This window comes from Amaranthus tricolor, chromosome 1, assembly GCF_026212465.1.
Source record: "Amaranthus tricolor cultivar Red isolate AtriRed21 chromosome 1, ASM2621246v1, whole genome shotgun sequence".
NCBI classification, from domain to species: domain Eukaryota; kingdom Viridiplantae; phylum Streptophyta; class Magnoliopsida; order Caryophyllales; family Amaranthaceae; genus Amaranthus; species Amaranthus tricolor.
Window position 1 is genome coordinate 13,882,970 of NC_080047.1, and position 15,790 is coordinate 13,898,759.

At 38.0% G+C, this 15,790-nt stretch overlaps 2 protein-coding genes across 2 annotated transcripts; one reads left to right on the forward strand and one right to left on the reverse strand.

The window, feature by feature from the left end:
- The first annotated feature begins 4,607 nt into the window (after positions 1-4,607).
- LOC130799183 (uncharacterized) lies at positions 4,608-8,266 on the forward strand. The gene is made up of 3 exons (XM_057662309.1): positions 4,608-4,750; positions 4,864-7,131; positions 7,244-8,266. The coding sequence occupies exons 1-2, from the start codon at positions 4,608-4,610 to the stop codon at positions 5,540-5,542; spliced, it is 822 nt and encodes a 273-aa protein (XP_057518292.1). The 3' UTR covers positions 5,543-7,131; positions 7,244-8,266.
- Positions 8,267-8,939: 673 nt separating this feature from the next.
- On the reverse strand, positions 8,940-9,666 carry LOC130815343 (uncharacterized). Its single transcript, XM_057681787.1, has 2 exons — positions 9,445-9,666; positions 8,940-9,365 (listed from the first exon to the last, which is right to left on the reverse strand). The coding sequence occupies exons 1-2, from the start codon at positions 9,646-9,648 to the stop codon at positions 9,015-9,017; spliced, it is 555 nt and encodes a 184-aa protein (XP_057537770.1). The 5' UTR covers positions 9,649-9,666; the 3' UTR covers positions 8,940-9,014.
- Positions 9,667-15,790: the final 6,124 nt, after the last annotated feature.

The following is a 15,790-nucleotide window of genomic DNA, read 5'->3' on the forward strand; positions in this document are numbered from 1 at the left end:
AAAATCGTGAACAACAACATCTAGCTAGATTCGAGGTGCGAGCAACAAGCATGAGAGAAAATTATCAAACTTCTCGAAAATTGTGAATATCGGGTTTTGTTCCAAAAGGATTGGTGATTTCAAAGATTATTTATGGGAAAAGACCGGTCCAATTGATGTGTTGCATTTTTGAATTAGAACCTTAACAAAAGCAGTAAACCCTAACTACTATAACTACGACTATACCACTACCACTACTACTGCTACCATTACATCTACTACTATTTCTATGACTACTACTTACTCCTACTCCTACTCCTTATTCGCTCGACAATGACTAGAAAATGACACTTCGTTTGTAATGCTTTTACAACTAGAAGATGATGGCTAGACTTTGAGTACGGGAAAAAAACTGCCAATAAATCACGTTAAAATATCAATATTTTAATACAAAGACAATGAAATGAATTCTCACAAAAAAAATCATTACAAACTTGTATAAAGCAATATTACCATGTTCTTGAATTTGGTTTCTTCCTCAAAGTGATTGCTATAAGGATTTTATTGCTTACAAGTTTGAGGAAGAAATCAAACACAAGAACATGTTATTGCTTACAAGTTTGAGGAAGAAATCAAACTCAAGAGCATGTGTGTATTGTTTGATACAAGTTTAAGGAAGAAATTAAACTCCAGAACAATTGACCATCATCAATTTGATGCATTACATCTTCATCAATCTCTCCGATCCCAAATGTTTCAACTTGGTTGTTTGTGCAACATCTTCTCTTATAGTCATTCGAGGTTCTCCCACTTGCTCTTGCCCCACCAAAATTGCATCGTAAGTTTTTAGGTTTATGGCGATTATTCACAACCCTTACCCTCTTGTCTCTGACCCTTGCATTGACTTCATCACTAGTTTTCGCTACGAGCACAATATCGCCAACAAATCATACACTAAGAAACACTTTCATGAATAGATTTTGACAACTCATCAGTATAATTGCGAATAGGAAAGGGTTCAGGGCCAATCCTAATGCAAAGAGGGTAGTATTGTTGTAGTTGTACGTCATTTGATGGTCAAGTATCGACTTTGGTCAAATAAGGTCATGTTTGTCTATTATGCTACCTACTTTATCTTCATCTTTGCTTGATCGATTCTTATTTCTTAAAATTAATTTAAAAGCAAGATGGGTAGGAGGTCTATGAAAATATCATTCAATCTACTCAAAATGTTGCACGCATAAAAATTTATTGGCTTAAACTTATTTTTTGGTTTGCTCGGTTTTTTCTTGTTTACTTGCTATATTATTGACATGGTACTACAATAGCAAAGGGATCAAAGTCGCGTATCCCATGGACTTGGGTCATGAATGATCCTTTTCGAACAACCAAAGTCGTAATTTAGTTTAAGAAGCTTACCTAGGTTCACTTAGGCGAGAACCTTGGGGAGGTTGATGGGCTAGGCACCTTGATAAGGAAGCCTAAGGGGAGCCTCAAGGCGCCTTAAAGTGCCTTTGGGTCTTAACCTCAGAAGAAATCTATTTCATGTGGACACTATGTTTTCTCTTCTCATCTTATTTTCTATTCCTCTTCTCTTTATTTCTTTGTCCATGTATTTTTCGCTAGCGTTTTAATTTTTTCTTTTGGTTTTGTGCATGTTACACTTAAAGGCAAGCGCTTCTGCCTGGTAGCTAAAGCTTACTTTGGAACCTTTGGCGCTTTAGAGAGCTTCACGCCATAAAAACTAAGGATTTTGGTTTGATGGCCAGACCTCCGATCCCGATAAAATGTTTTATATATCCTTGTATTTCACCAACTTCACTATTCCAATACAATGTTTGACCTGCCATATTTTGGTGAACACCTACAAACTAGAACAGATCCACGAAATTATGCCTTGTTACTTCTCTTATCTCGATCATGAGTGGAGGAAGATTTGTTTTGGAGCAGGGAATTCGTACCTGTTGTTGAATATTTTGCAAGCTTTCATTACTTTCGTGACTTGTACTTCTTTCTACTCTAATCAATTGTCCCATTTGACTTTGCTCACTTGTCGATGTACAATTTTAAATTAATCCTAAATATCTCGATCTTGCTTGCTTAAAATTACAAAAAGTTAGTGATAAAATTTACACTTAGACGAATGAAATAATGATCTCACTTGAGTATATTTTAACATTTTAGCTTGAGAATAAAATACAAACTGAGAGTGATTTGTGAATAGTGCCAAAAAAAAATAGGACATTTGATTAGAATAAGAGGGAGTATTAGTAAATCTCGAACAACTAAGTTTAGACACACTTCACCACATAGTAAATTTAGACCTCCATCAGTTTGATTGTTCCTTAATCCCCTTTCGAATATGAGAGCTTTTTAACTTGTAACAGGTGACTCAAAGGATAAAGTGAGTAAGCTTAGGTATATAATTTAGTTTATGGCTATTATCGAATTATTATACCTTAAACATCTTGCTTGCATTTGTATTGGTATACATAGTTAGGAGTATATCTAGTCACATATCTGCCACACGCCACAGTTGTTCAACATGCTTATTCGGGAAACATTCAAATTGCAACTGCAGCATTGCTGAAATTGAAAGTACAGTTTTTGTCATTCGAATTGAATGTTTCACATTAGTATAAGTAAAGAAATTTAAAAAGTCAACGATGTTTCTTTGTTTTGTATTTCATTTTACTTGATCTTTCATGTGAATTCTGTTACAAAACACTCTAATAACAAGTCGATAATAGAACATTGTAATATGTTGCATTTGTCTGATCAGTTCCTTTAACTGATAAATTCTTTGCTAGATTATTTAGTGACATATATGGCTTACAATTTGTATGTATTAATTGTCAATACTCCGTTCATCCCAATATTATGTTTTGCTGTTATTTTGCATGGTTCTTTTGCATGCAAGTGGGGTCGTTGTATTAAATGAAGTATAAAACATTGATAAAAGTACAAAACAATATAAAAAATTGAATCATGTGGAGTCCATGTATTGATAAAGTATTGATAAAAGTACAAATAATAGAGAAAATGGAATCATGTGAGGTCCATAGACCTTTCTATTAAAGAAAGGTGGAACAAATAAAAGAAATAATTCAAGTGAGAAAATGAAACATAAAAATGGGATGGAGTGAGTGCTTTTTTTGAAGTTTGATTTCCCTTATGTATTAATTGGTCATTGTATCTTTCATTGTGCTTGCATCTATCTTAAATGGATGGAGTGCTAATGGTTGTTTGTGGATCAAGTTGCAATTTTAATCCTTCTTATTCAATTGTTTTATTTTCAGGTGAACAACATGTACTGCAACTGTATTGGTTCAGGGAATGAACCAGATGAAGCTAAAGTAGAGGACAAGGATATTCATGCAGTGAAGCAAAGCCCAAAAGTAGCACAGAAAAATTTTCCAAATGGTAATTATAAAACTACTATTTATGGCAATGATTTTACTTTTCCTGTGTTCAGTTTTTCTTTGTCATCTGTTTGCTAAGTATGCCATTGGTAACCCCATGTTGCAGTTTGCTGGTCATGTATGCTGAGAAGCGAATTTTTTGCTAAAATAATTCACCGGCCACTTCGTTGAAGACCGACTTCACCGAACCAAGCTTATGATACCTTTAATTTTGACAAACATCACTTGGTCACTTAATTGAGAGGAGGAAAGGTCATCAGAACTCAGAAGCAGCCCTTTTCTTCACAGCACTAGGAAGCCATTCCTATTGACAAAATCTACTCAAGATTGCAGGTACCAGGTTCTTGTGATATGCAATTTGCAGTAGAATGCTATTATTGATGATTTGATGCCTCATAGAAGTACTGACTAGGCTGAAGATGTCGTCTTAATCATGGATTGTGATGTTTTTCAAAAAATCCTGCCCAATACTTCCTTTTATTTCTTACTTGACAAAATAAGAATATGTACAATGATAGTCTTATATAGGAGTCAAACGCAAGACCACCAAGACACCTCATCAAAAATATCTAAAGACTAACATTTACATGAGAGCTGTCCTCTTATTTTTATTTCTCCTTTGATAAATCTTGAGGACCGGTTGTTCACTCATGACAATACCCCCTGCCAAAACATTCACCTTGTCCTCAAGGTGAGATATAGGATAGGTGGCAAAAAATGTGGAGCAATCTTCCCATGTAGCATCAGTTGGATCCAACCCCTCCAAAAGAACCAATACCAACTTTGCTCCCGAAGGTGACAGTCACACTTCAATGATATCTAGAGGCTGGGCTGCTAGCTCTAATTAAAACCGAGTTGAAAATGCTTGGGCCAATTAATCTAGGGCAAGCAATGTCGTGGGCCGAGAAGATTGAGGCAAAAGTGGCGGCCCAGTCTTGGTTGGGAAGGAGGATAGAACCTGTCCATAAACCTTATTCTTACCCTACCAGAAATTACCAAACTAATCCACAAAATTACCCAGATCAGCCAAATAAGCCATACAAGAATTCCCCTATCCGAAATTACCATAATACCTCCCAGATTAATCTCTATTTTCCGATAAATTAATCAAATAGACATCTAGGACAGAGGATAGAATTGATCTGTCACAAAGGTATCAGAGCAAATTTGTGTTCCGGTGGGAGAAATATTTTTTTTTCAAGACTCATGGATTCACTAGAACAAAGTTTAGCGAAATTGAAGGAGGCCATGGCAAATCAGATGAAGACGAAGGTGGGGTGGTTGAGGAAAGATTTACCCGTAAGCAGGAGAAAACCGATCAGATCTTGGTCGCGTTGTTGGAGGGATAGGTGAGACTGTTCCAGAGAGGAGAGAAGTAAGAGCCGACTCACAGGTTGCGGGTGACTCAGGACATGGAGACCCATCTCGATGAAACTAACAGAGGATGGCCGAATCACTAGAGTCGAAGAGAGAACGAAAGAGAACCCTCGGTTGAGGTTGAGGTTGATGCCGGTGGAGGAGGACGGTCTAGCTGGCGGCAACGGAAGTTAGACATACCCACTTTTTGTGGGGAAGATCCTGATTCTTGGATACGAAAGGCTGAAAAATACTTTTCATTTTACCAGTTGAACGAGAGAGAGAAATTGGAGGCAGCGGCGGTGAGTTTCGAAGGAGAGGCGGAGATGTGGTTGGATTGGGAGGAACAAAATGGCACGGTGAGGAGTTGGTATAATCTAAAGAAGCTGATTCTTGGCCGGTTTCGGCCTTGGGATGAGGGCGATGTGTGCGAGTATTGGCTGGCTATAGAGAAAACAGGGACGACGACCGACTATCGACAGGAGTTTGTCACCAGATTGACGCATTTGGGCAGGAAGGAGGAGAGCTTGATGCTTGGTGCTTTCATGAGAGGGTTGAAAGAAGAAATTAAAACCGAGTTGAAAATGCTTGGGCCAATTAATTTGGGGCAAGCAATGTCGTGGGCCGAGAAGATTGAGGCAAAAGTGGCGGCCCAGTCTTGGTTGGGAACGAGGATAGAACCCGTCCATAAACCTTATTCTTACCCTACCAGAAATTACCAAACTGACTTCCGTATGTCTAATTACCAGATTACCAAACCTTATTCTTTCTCGTTCAACTGGTAAAATGAAAAGTATTTTTCAGCCTTTCATATCCAAGAATCCGGATCTTCCCCACAAGAACTGGGTATGTCCAACTTCCGCCGCCGCCAGCTAGACCGTCCTCCTCCACTGGCATCGTCCTCAACCGAGGGTTCTCTTTCGTTCTCTCTTTGACTCCGGTGATTTGGCCATCCCCTGTCAGTTTCATTGAGATGGGTCTCCATGTCCTGAGTCGCCCGCCTCCTACAAGTCGGCTCTTCCTTCTCTCCTCTTTGGAACAGTCTCGCCTGTCCCTTCAACAACACGACCAAGATCTGATTGGTTTTCTCCTGTTTACAAGTAAATCTTTCCTCAACCACCCCCACTTCCGTATTCATCTGATTTGCCATGGCCTCCTTCAATTTTGCTAAGCTTTGTTCTAGTGAATCCATGAGTTTTTGAAAAAAAAAAATTTCTCTGTTTCAGAACGCAAATTTGCTCTGATACCTTTGTGATAGATCAGTTCTGTCTTCTGTTCTGGATTCCTATTTGATTGATTTATCAAGAAATAGAGATTAAAGAAAGAAAATATTAATCCACACACTAAGGTAACACAGTTTCGAGCACTGTTAAGCTCCTGCTCAATACTTCCTTTTATTTCTTACTTGACAAAACAGGAATATGTATGATGATAGTCTTATATAGGAGTCACACAAGACCCACTAAGATACCTCTTCAAAATATCTAAAGACTAACATTTACATGACAATTGTCCCCTTATTTTTATTTCTCCTTTGATAAGTCTTGAGGACTGGTTGTTCTCTCGTGACATAGACATTAGCTCTAGGTAAACATGATAGATCCTCCTTTTGCATTTGTTAGTTTGACTAGTGTTCACTGCTCAGATTCAGAACTAAATTCTGGATAATTTCATTATGAAGTATGAAGAAAAGAATTTGCAGTAAATAAATTGGATTACCCTATTTAATTCCATGTGTTCTTATACAACGATATATTTACTGTTCAAGAGATTCTGGCTTTAGTACTTGTTCTACTTTTTTCTTTAGTTAAATAGGAGTATTACTTATAGTACTGCCTCCTATTCTACTCACATATATCTCCAATTGCGCTTGGTCTAAAATTATTAAAAGTTTATATTAATAAAATTTACATTGTGATGAATCAAACAAGATCTTACTTGACTATGTTTTAAGTCATAGATTGAGAACAAAATACAAACTAATAGTTATTGGTAAATAGCGTAAAAAAACAAATGGAATATTTGATCCGAATCAGAAGGAATGTTACTTTATGGTATTGAAATGAATTTTGACATTGTTGCCATTCATGGTCTTCGAGTCCTGTTACTGGCGATAAAACGTCCTGTGGAGGTCTAGAGGATGTGATGTTGCTCTGTAAGTGAGATTGCCTTTGTGGCGAAAACCCTGGGCTGATTCTTCAGCTTCCCAGTTTCCATTCCCCTGGAATAATATCTGTGTTTAACTTGAGTTCAACGTACAATTTGATTTGCATTTATAGGTCAGGAGCTGAACGGAGAGACACCTTACGGCGAAGGCATGGTTCAGATACTTGTCCCTGCAGACTTGGCTCGAAAGATCAAAATCATCGAAAAGGTAAGCATCATAATTCTAGTAGTCATAATGACGCGTTTATCTGGTTAGTGATTGTTTCACTTTTGATCTAACATTTGAATAATGCTTCCATGTTCACATTTTATGATTGCAGAACTTGATATCCATGCAAGACTCTTGTTCCGAGTTAGCTATTCAAATAGGCAATCTTCAAAGGCAGATAGACCAGTTGCTTGAGCAATCAGAAAGTATCCACCAGAAATGCGAAGCCCCTATTACTCACAAAGGAAACGTTAATAACATGATGAGTGAGGTGGGACTGGTTTGTGCAACTGACAAAGATCAGAAGCCTAACAATGAAGACGTGCAGGACAACAATATTTACAAATCTTCAGAGGGTGTAGACTTGAACTCTATCAAACTTGATGGTGTTTATGTTCGTATTTCTGGGCACAAATGTGTTCACAACAAACAGATCACGCGGTTTCCTGATCAAGTTGAAAAGCATCAAAGTAATCAGCAAGGTAATATAGTCTTTATGTAACAAGTGCCTGAACCTGAACGAACAATTACATAGCTCGCTGGATTATCGACAACTACAAGCCAATGATTTCTCTCTAATTTGCTAAGGGCTTCGAGATTCATCAGATCGCTCAATTTTATGTCAACTTGATGGCAGTAGTCCCTACATCCTGGTCGTCTGAAAATTTGTGCTAGCTACGGTTAATTGTTTCTTATTTATGTTGTACTTGTAGCCTTTGTACTGTTTTTGTCCTTATAATTTTGCCAAAATGACTGCAACTGGAAAAAACGGCCAGAGGGAGTACAATTTCTTTGTTAAACATTTTAGCTTTACGATATTTAATTACATATAACTACAAGTCCTTGCTTTCTCAATTTTACTGCACTGCTAAAATCAATAAGACTGATATTACAAGTCCTTGCTCTCTCAATGTTTACTCAAGGATTCCTCTATGTTTGATTTTAAAATCCATATATTAATTTGCATAATTTTCAGCACTTACAACATGCAAATTAAAATGGCCAACTACCTTTGCTTAATGAAACTAAATACAAGGGAGGCTCGTTTTTGGAAGTAGGTGTTTGATGTAATCAATGAACTAAGACAATTTTTAAGTAAATAAGATGAAATGAGTGATAGACAAATTAAATTAAATAAGACATACGAAATACATGAGGTTAACCAAATATAGCTACGTCCTCATTTATGATGGTATTTATTTAATTCAAAAGAAAAGAGCAAACGTTGACAAAGTGTGAAGGAATTACAATGGCGAAATAACTAATGGTGCTTGAGAAGAGAGAATGAGATTAAAAAACATACACTTTGCCATAGGATGGGCTGCTCAATCAGAATTTTAGAAAAAGTTGAGCGAAAAAATAAAAAAAATTAAGCAAATAAGCGAAATTCTAAACTTTTCCCAAAAGTAAGCGTCTAAACCCCAAAGCTGTGCTTTGGAGCTGTTCGCAGTTAGTAACTGCGAACAGCTATAAAAGACAAAAGAGCTGTTCGCAGTTAGTAACTGCGAACAGCTATAAAAGACAAAAGAGCTGTTCGCAGTTAGTAACTGCGAACAGTCTGTTTTGTCTTTTATAGCTGTTCGCAGTTACTAACTGCGGACAGCTAATTAATTTTTTTTTTCCTTTATTTTTGAGTTGTTGTTTGTTGTAATTGCACTAGAGACATTAGAATAGGTAATTACAAGTCGATGTATTTTTAAGGCGGCATGATTCATCGCCAAAACTCCGATCATTCATAAGTCAAAGTTTGGGGCTTATGATAAAGTAATTAAACATGTATATACAACAAAATATACACAAATGTTTGAAATATACAAGTCAATTAAAATATATATATATATGTACATAGTCGATCCAAATACACAAAAGGTAATCGTTAACGCTCACGAACCCTCATCTACCTTATCCAACTGAGTTGGTCTCCTTCGCCTCCTACGATAGAAAGAGGCGTTCGCGTGACGCTCTGGCAGTGGAGGGGACTGGTACTGTGATGGCTGTGATGGCCCAGCCTGCGAGGTCCCCGCAGCGTCAACGGGATATGAATGATCAATCTCCTCCAAATGGTAGTCATAAGAAGGAGAGCATGCCATGTGCGTATGGGAGATAGTCGGTGAGTGTTGTGCAGCGACTTCCGGTATGAAGTGCTGGAACTGCGAGCCGACGAGCATGCCATGCGCAATCTCCCTCACCGGCTCCTCCTGGCTGTACCGCATCACGTTTGCCGCACCTTGTGCCTGCAATTAATATTTAGATAATGTAACATTTTATTATTTAATTGGCAACTTAATCAAATAAATGCAAATGAAGACTTACAAATTGGGTCATCGTAGGCGCAGCAGGTGCGTAATGTGCTGCTTCCAAGATGGCACGTGGTGTCATCCATCGGCGCGTGATGGAGAGGAACCACGGCATATAGTCAGGTGTAGTAGGTGCGCCGACAACATCGATCGGCGCACCTTGTGCCAGCAGCTCAAGTCTATGATCCCAACGAGCGATGTGGCGCCCGTTGATCTCCATCCAGTTAGCCCCAGCTTGATTTCTTCGCGAAATTAGGTGCAGCCGAGGTTCAGTGTCACAAGGCGGTAGAATGCCCTGTACCAACCCATATTGGCGCATTACGCGCTCTGGTAGATGTACTTCGACAATGTCGAAGCATATGAGTGGCACAGAAGCCCTCCACGCCCCAGAATGAATCCCCGAGTGTTCGGGTACAGCTGCGTAGGCTTCCGCTGGGTATGGGTCCCACAAAAACTAAAATACATGTTATGAAAAAGGTAAGTGATATGTTGATTAAATTGTACTAATGTTAATGAGTACTGAAATGTTTACCTGGTGGGGTCGTAGTAGGTCTAATTGATCTCGGTAGAATCCAAGACCGCTGCCGGTGTGCTTGCGCGTCCGGCGGGCAAAATTCCACCTCGAACCGTACGCAACATCTGGGCCTGGTTGTGGTGGAGGAGCAGTATCACCACGACCAACGGTTCTGTAAGGTTGACCGATAAGAATATGCTCCCACGCCCACAGCTAACGATCGCAAATGTTATTAATATGTTATTAACCAAATGTGGATGAGAATGAAACGTTATTGTTATTACCTGTAATATGACTAGTGGTCCTGCAATCTCTTTGACGTTCTTATGGGCAGCACCACAAAGCCTCCTGTACAAGTATCCTAGGGCTGCGGAGCCCTAGCTATACTCGGCGATGCGCTCCCACGGGTCGTCAAGTAATGTTAAGTATAGGAGCTGTATTTGGTTGCTTGTTTTATCGGCAAACAACACAGCACCTATCAAATATAGGATGTACGCCTTGGCGTACCTCGAAATGGTGCCCTCATCAGCATCTCCGGGGAGTTGCGAGAAGGTCTGAACCAACCATGTGCATCGCAAATCGCTCCCCCTGATCACTTCCGGTGGAGGGCGCTCTCCCAATATGCGATGCACCATGTCACGCCAGCCTGATAGCTGGCGTCCGCCTGTACAAACGGCACGTCCCTCTATGGGAAGCCGCGTTAGTAAGGCTACATCAAGCAATGTGATGGTAGCCTCACCTAGAGGGAGATGAAATGTATGCGTCTCCTGACGCCATCTTTCGACCAGTGCCGTGATAATGGCACGGTCAACTCTGCCGTATGCTACAAGGTGAAAGTCGTATAACCTCGTTAGCTCTAAGTATGGGATGATCCTATCATCGATCACCCATGGAACAGAATCTGGATGCCTGGTGCCCAGCGTTTCCGCATCAGACACCTATGAATATTGAAGTATAAATAAGTTACTTGTATGTACGCAATAGTAAAATGTAAATCATAACTATCGTTAACTAACCTGGGCATCCCAAAGAGTAGTACTCCTGTGCTCATGCTGCATGGTTAACACACTAGGGTCTAGGGGTCCTGGAGCTGCTGGATCCATCTCCTCTACTGCTGTGTTCGTGTTAGTTTTAGTTAATATTACTATTATGTAATAATATAAAATATATATAACATATTACCTTGAGTTACAGATTATTATTGTAGAATAATATATATAACATATTACCTTGAGTTACAAGTTCTACTGTTATGACCTTCGCTCCCACAACGACGACAATTAGATCGATATGGTCTAGCCTCATCCATTTCGTTGAGAAATCTCTTAGACTTAGGCCTTCCTTTACCCCGAATTTGATCGGGATCGTGTCTAAGTTCAAAGCCCGTGTATTGCGGCCATGACCTCTTATCGATCATTGGCATGAAGTAATGTTCGTATGTACTTGCATAACTTTGACTAGTATAGCACGGATCCACGAACCTCCCAAATGAAAGGTGTCATTTGATGCACACAGAAAGTATGTGTGAACAAGGAAGGTGGTATATCTCAAGTTTGTTACATGTGCACTTCCCTTGATTCAAGTGAACTTGTTGAATCTTCCTCCCCTTGGACGATCCTCTAGTACCCCTCCCGGTCTTAACTTCAAATACGCCACTACTGTAATCAAATGCGATTATCTCATGAAAATTTGCCTTTTCAATATTTCTATTGATAATTCTAGTGGCATGCGCTGTGTACATGTGTCCTCCAAGTAACCATGCGCTTGCACGTTCACGCCTTTGAACAAAATAATCGTTAACCCGATAGAAGGTGAATTCAACTAGTGTTGTCAAAGGTAAGAAACGTACACCCTTCATCACATAGTTGAAAACTTCAGCTAAGTTCGTGTTAGTAACGCCATACCTATGACCTCCATCATGACATAATGACCACTTAGACATATCACCCACGTCATCAATCCAGAAAATTTCCTCTCGTTTTGCAGTCGCAATTGCCTTTAGACCATTCATTAACTTAACTTGTTGTCTTTGCTCAGCTGTTTTACCAAACAACTTCTTCAACCGAACATTACCTATAGCACGATTAAAGTTGCTAAGCAAATGGCGTAAGAAAAACCTATGATAAGCATTACGTGGTTGCCACTCCGGCTCTTCTATGGTTGCTAAAATACCAGCGTGTCTATCAGAAATAATGCATAGCCCCATCCTCTGTGTGACATGCTTATGAATACAGGACATGAACCAGGACCATGCACTTATGTTCTCCTTCTCTACCAATGCGAAGGCCAATAGAAAGATTCCCTTATCACCATCTTGGGCAATGGCAGTCAATAAGGTATGGCGATATTTACCATACAAGTGTGTGCCGTCAATGGCAATAAGAGGTTTACAATAATTGAAGCCTTCAATGCAAGGTTTAAAGGCCCAAAAGACACGTTGGAAGGTCCTAATATTAGGTCTCACATATACACCAATGTCATTGTCCTCCTTAAAATACCACTCAAATACTAACCCCGGGTTGGAATGTTGCAAAGCTTCTAAAAAGCGTGGAAGGAGTGAGTAAGAACCTTCCCATGTCCCGTAAATGGATAACAAAGCTTGTTGCTTTGCACACCACGCTCTCTTATAATTCACATCCACACCAAAGCGATCTTTAACCATCTGACGAACGACAGATACCTTAATGGATGGGTCTTTAGCAACACAATTTCTAATAACATTGTTAATGACATAAGATGTTAGGTGAATGAGTCCAGCCGACACATTGTCACTATCCAATACACAAGAACCGTGCTTACCCTTATAGGTAACAATACGCCATAAAGATATATTAGAGTCAAACGTAGCTCTAAGTTTCCACGAACAACCCCGCTTGCACTTCAAGGAAAGGACAGTTTGGTTCGAGGTCTCCGTTCTGTACTCCACATTTCTCCCAATATGATACACTCTGATAGCTTCCAACAACGATTCCTTGTTATCAAACATCATACCCTTCTCAAACTCTCCCTGTTCGGTGTATGTGGTATCACAAGCCCAAGTCCTCCATGAGCTGTCCTCCGCATACTCGTTTAAAGGTGGACAGAGGGCATAAGGTGTAGGAGGAATGATTGTAGGAATGTTGCCTAGAGTCATGTCATTTGCTAGCGCATCCTCATCAACATCCACATCGTCCTCAGAAGGATCGTCAATGAGCTCATTACTCTCATTTCCATCATCCCAAGGTCCCATCTCAGCAATTTCTCCTAAGTTAACCATTGAATCAATTGGAACTTGATTCGTAGGGGGTTGAGAAACGACGGGATTTACAGTTTCCTGAGTTACTATAGGCATAGGGGTAGGAGTAGGATTATAAGCAACTACATTCTCTAATGGTACTTCTTCTACGTATAACTCCAAAGAGGGAATTTGGGTGTACTTTAAATGCTCCCACATCGCATCTATAGCCTCATCATCCTCAACAGGAAAGTCAATAAATTCTCCACTCAAGGCATATTTAAAGCTTATATTTACAGTACTTCTAGTAGGGTCCAATCCAATCTTAGAAGATATAAAACGTCTAAAGTGATTCAAATCCATGTTCGAATTGCAAGCAAACAACTTACGTCTTCCCCCAACATAATGAACTTTGCCATTATTTTCTCTAATACAACCATTCCAAAAACATACTATAGTGACGCGAAATGATGCCATTTTCTACATTAACACAAAGAAAATCAACATAAACATCAACTCATGCCCATACAAGTACATTATATTCATTTGATTATAATCTTTTTTAGTCTACAAATTATTCAAATCCATAATGTAGCTAAGTTCATACATATATAATGCACATAATCCAAATAATAAATCAATTCATAAGTTCACAAACAACATTTCTAATACCAACATCAACATCAACATTTTCTAATAATATTCAACTAATACAACAACATTACTTCAAAATCCAACATAAAGCTATAAAAACAATTAGAAATTACCTTCAATGCTTATGGATGATTAAGATTAGTCTTGATTTAACAACTACAAACCTACATTTGAAAAAATAAACAAATTTGGTTAAAACCCTAAAATCCAAATATACACCAAAAAAACACAAAAAAATTTACCTTTGCGCAAGCTATAGTATCCCACACTAATTTTGAAGTTCCAAATTGAAAGAGGATTGCACGATTTGATGGAATGAATCAAAGGTTTTAGAGGGAGAAGGTGGAAATGTCGAGTGAGGTAGGGTTTGAGAAATGGGATTTTGCGAAAAACAGAAACTGATCTGAATTTGTATATCAGGTCTGTTCGCAGTTACTAACTGCGAACAGCTCCAAAGCACAGCTTTGGAGTTTGGACGCTTACTTTTGGGAAAAGTTTAGAATTTCGCTTATTTGCTTAATTTTTTTTATTTTTTCGCTCAACTTTTTCTAAAATTCGCTCAATCAACCACCCCCAATGCACATTCGAAAATTTGAATAAAATAAGATTATTTTACAACTTAATTTCAAAAATAAGCTTCGTGAAAACTTAATTCCTAAAATAAGCGTCCGTACATCCAAACCTAGCTTTGGAGTAAATCGCTGTTACTAACAGCTAAAGACAAAAAAAAAAAAAAAAAAAAAAAAAAAAGCCATAAGTCGCTGTTAGTAACAGCGACTTTAAGATTAACTGTTCAACTCCTTAATCTCGTAGGTTGGAATGAGGAAGTAACTGAGTACTGAAAACTTAAAACGCATTAAGTCACTGTTACTAACAGCGACTAAAAAAAAATTTTTTTTTTTTTAAGTCGCTGTTAATAACAGCGACTTACTCCAAGGCTAGGTTTGGATGTACGGACGCTTATTTTGGGGATTAAGTTTTTACGAAACTTATTTTTGAAATTAAATTGTTAAAATATTTTATTTTATTCAAATTTTCTGCACATTCGAGCATACCCTGGCAGTGGTCTACTAACATGTTTCTTGCTTTGTTTATGTGATTCTTCAAGCCCATTTTTGGAAAAGAAAGCATGGGAAACAATATCTAGTGTCACTAATTTTTGAATACTCTTAACCATTTCTCATAAATTTTGGAGGCCCTATACCAAATTTATGTTATAGACCCTTATAATTTAAAGAAAAATAAAATCAAAAACTAGTAATTGATAAAAGTTTTCTATTGATTACACTAATAATATGTGGCTCTTTATTACTTGGTTACTCTTGTGTAAAATTATATATATATATATATATATATATATATATATATATATATATATATATATATATATATATATATATATATATATATATATATATATATATATATATATATATTCGTGTTATTTGAAACAATAAAATCAAATAAGTATAAAATGGATTTTTAAGGTCCCCTGATAATGGGGCCCTTTGCGATAGATCGCTTTGCACATGCTAATCGACGGTCATGCTAACCAATAATGTCTTGAGCAATTGAGCTTGAAATTGTTGTACATGACCATCTTTTACAACTGTGGAGGGTACTTGGATATGGCATGTCGATAAGGTCCATATTCAACAAATGTTGTTATGACTTCTTGTTTATGTGGAGGATAAATAGTAACTGACTCGCGTCATGTTGGATCTCGCACAACTAAATTGTTATTAGGAACTAAATTATTTAAAATTAAATATTCTGTCATTAATTCGCTTCATATATATAATACTCCAGACTCCATTTATAGTCAATGTATATGCTAAGTTTGCTATATATTTCTTTTTGTCTTTTTTATTTGGTTTTTAATTATGCATTTAGACAAGTGTTTTTTGTAATTATTTTGTATTTGAATTTCATGGACTCAAACTAGCGTTTGTAATAGAATCTAAGCGTATATGGATGATG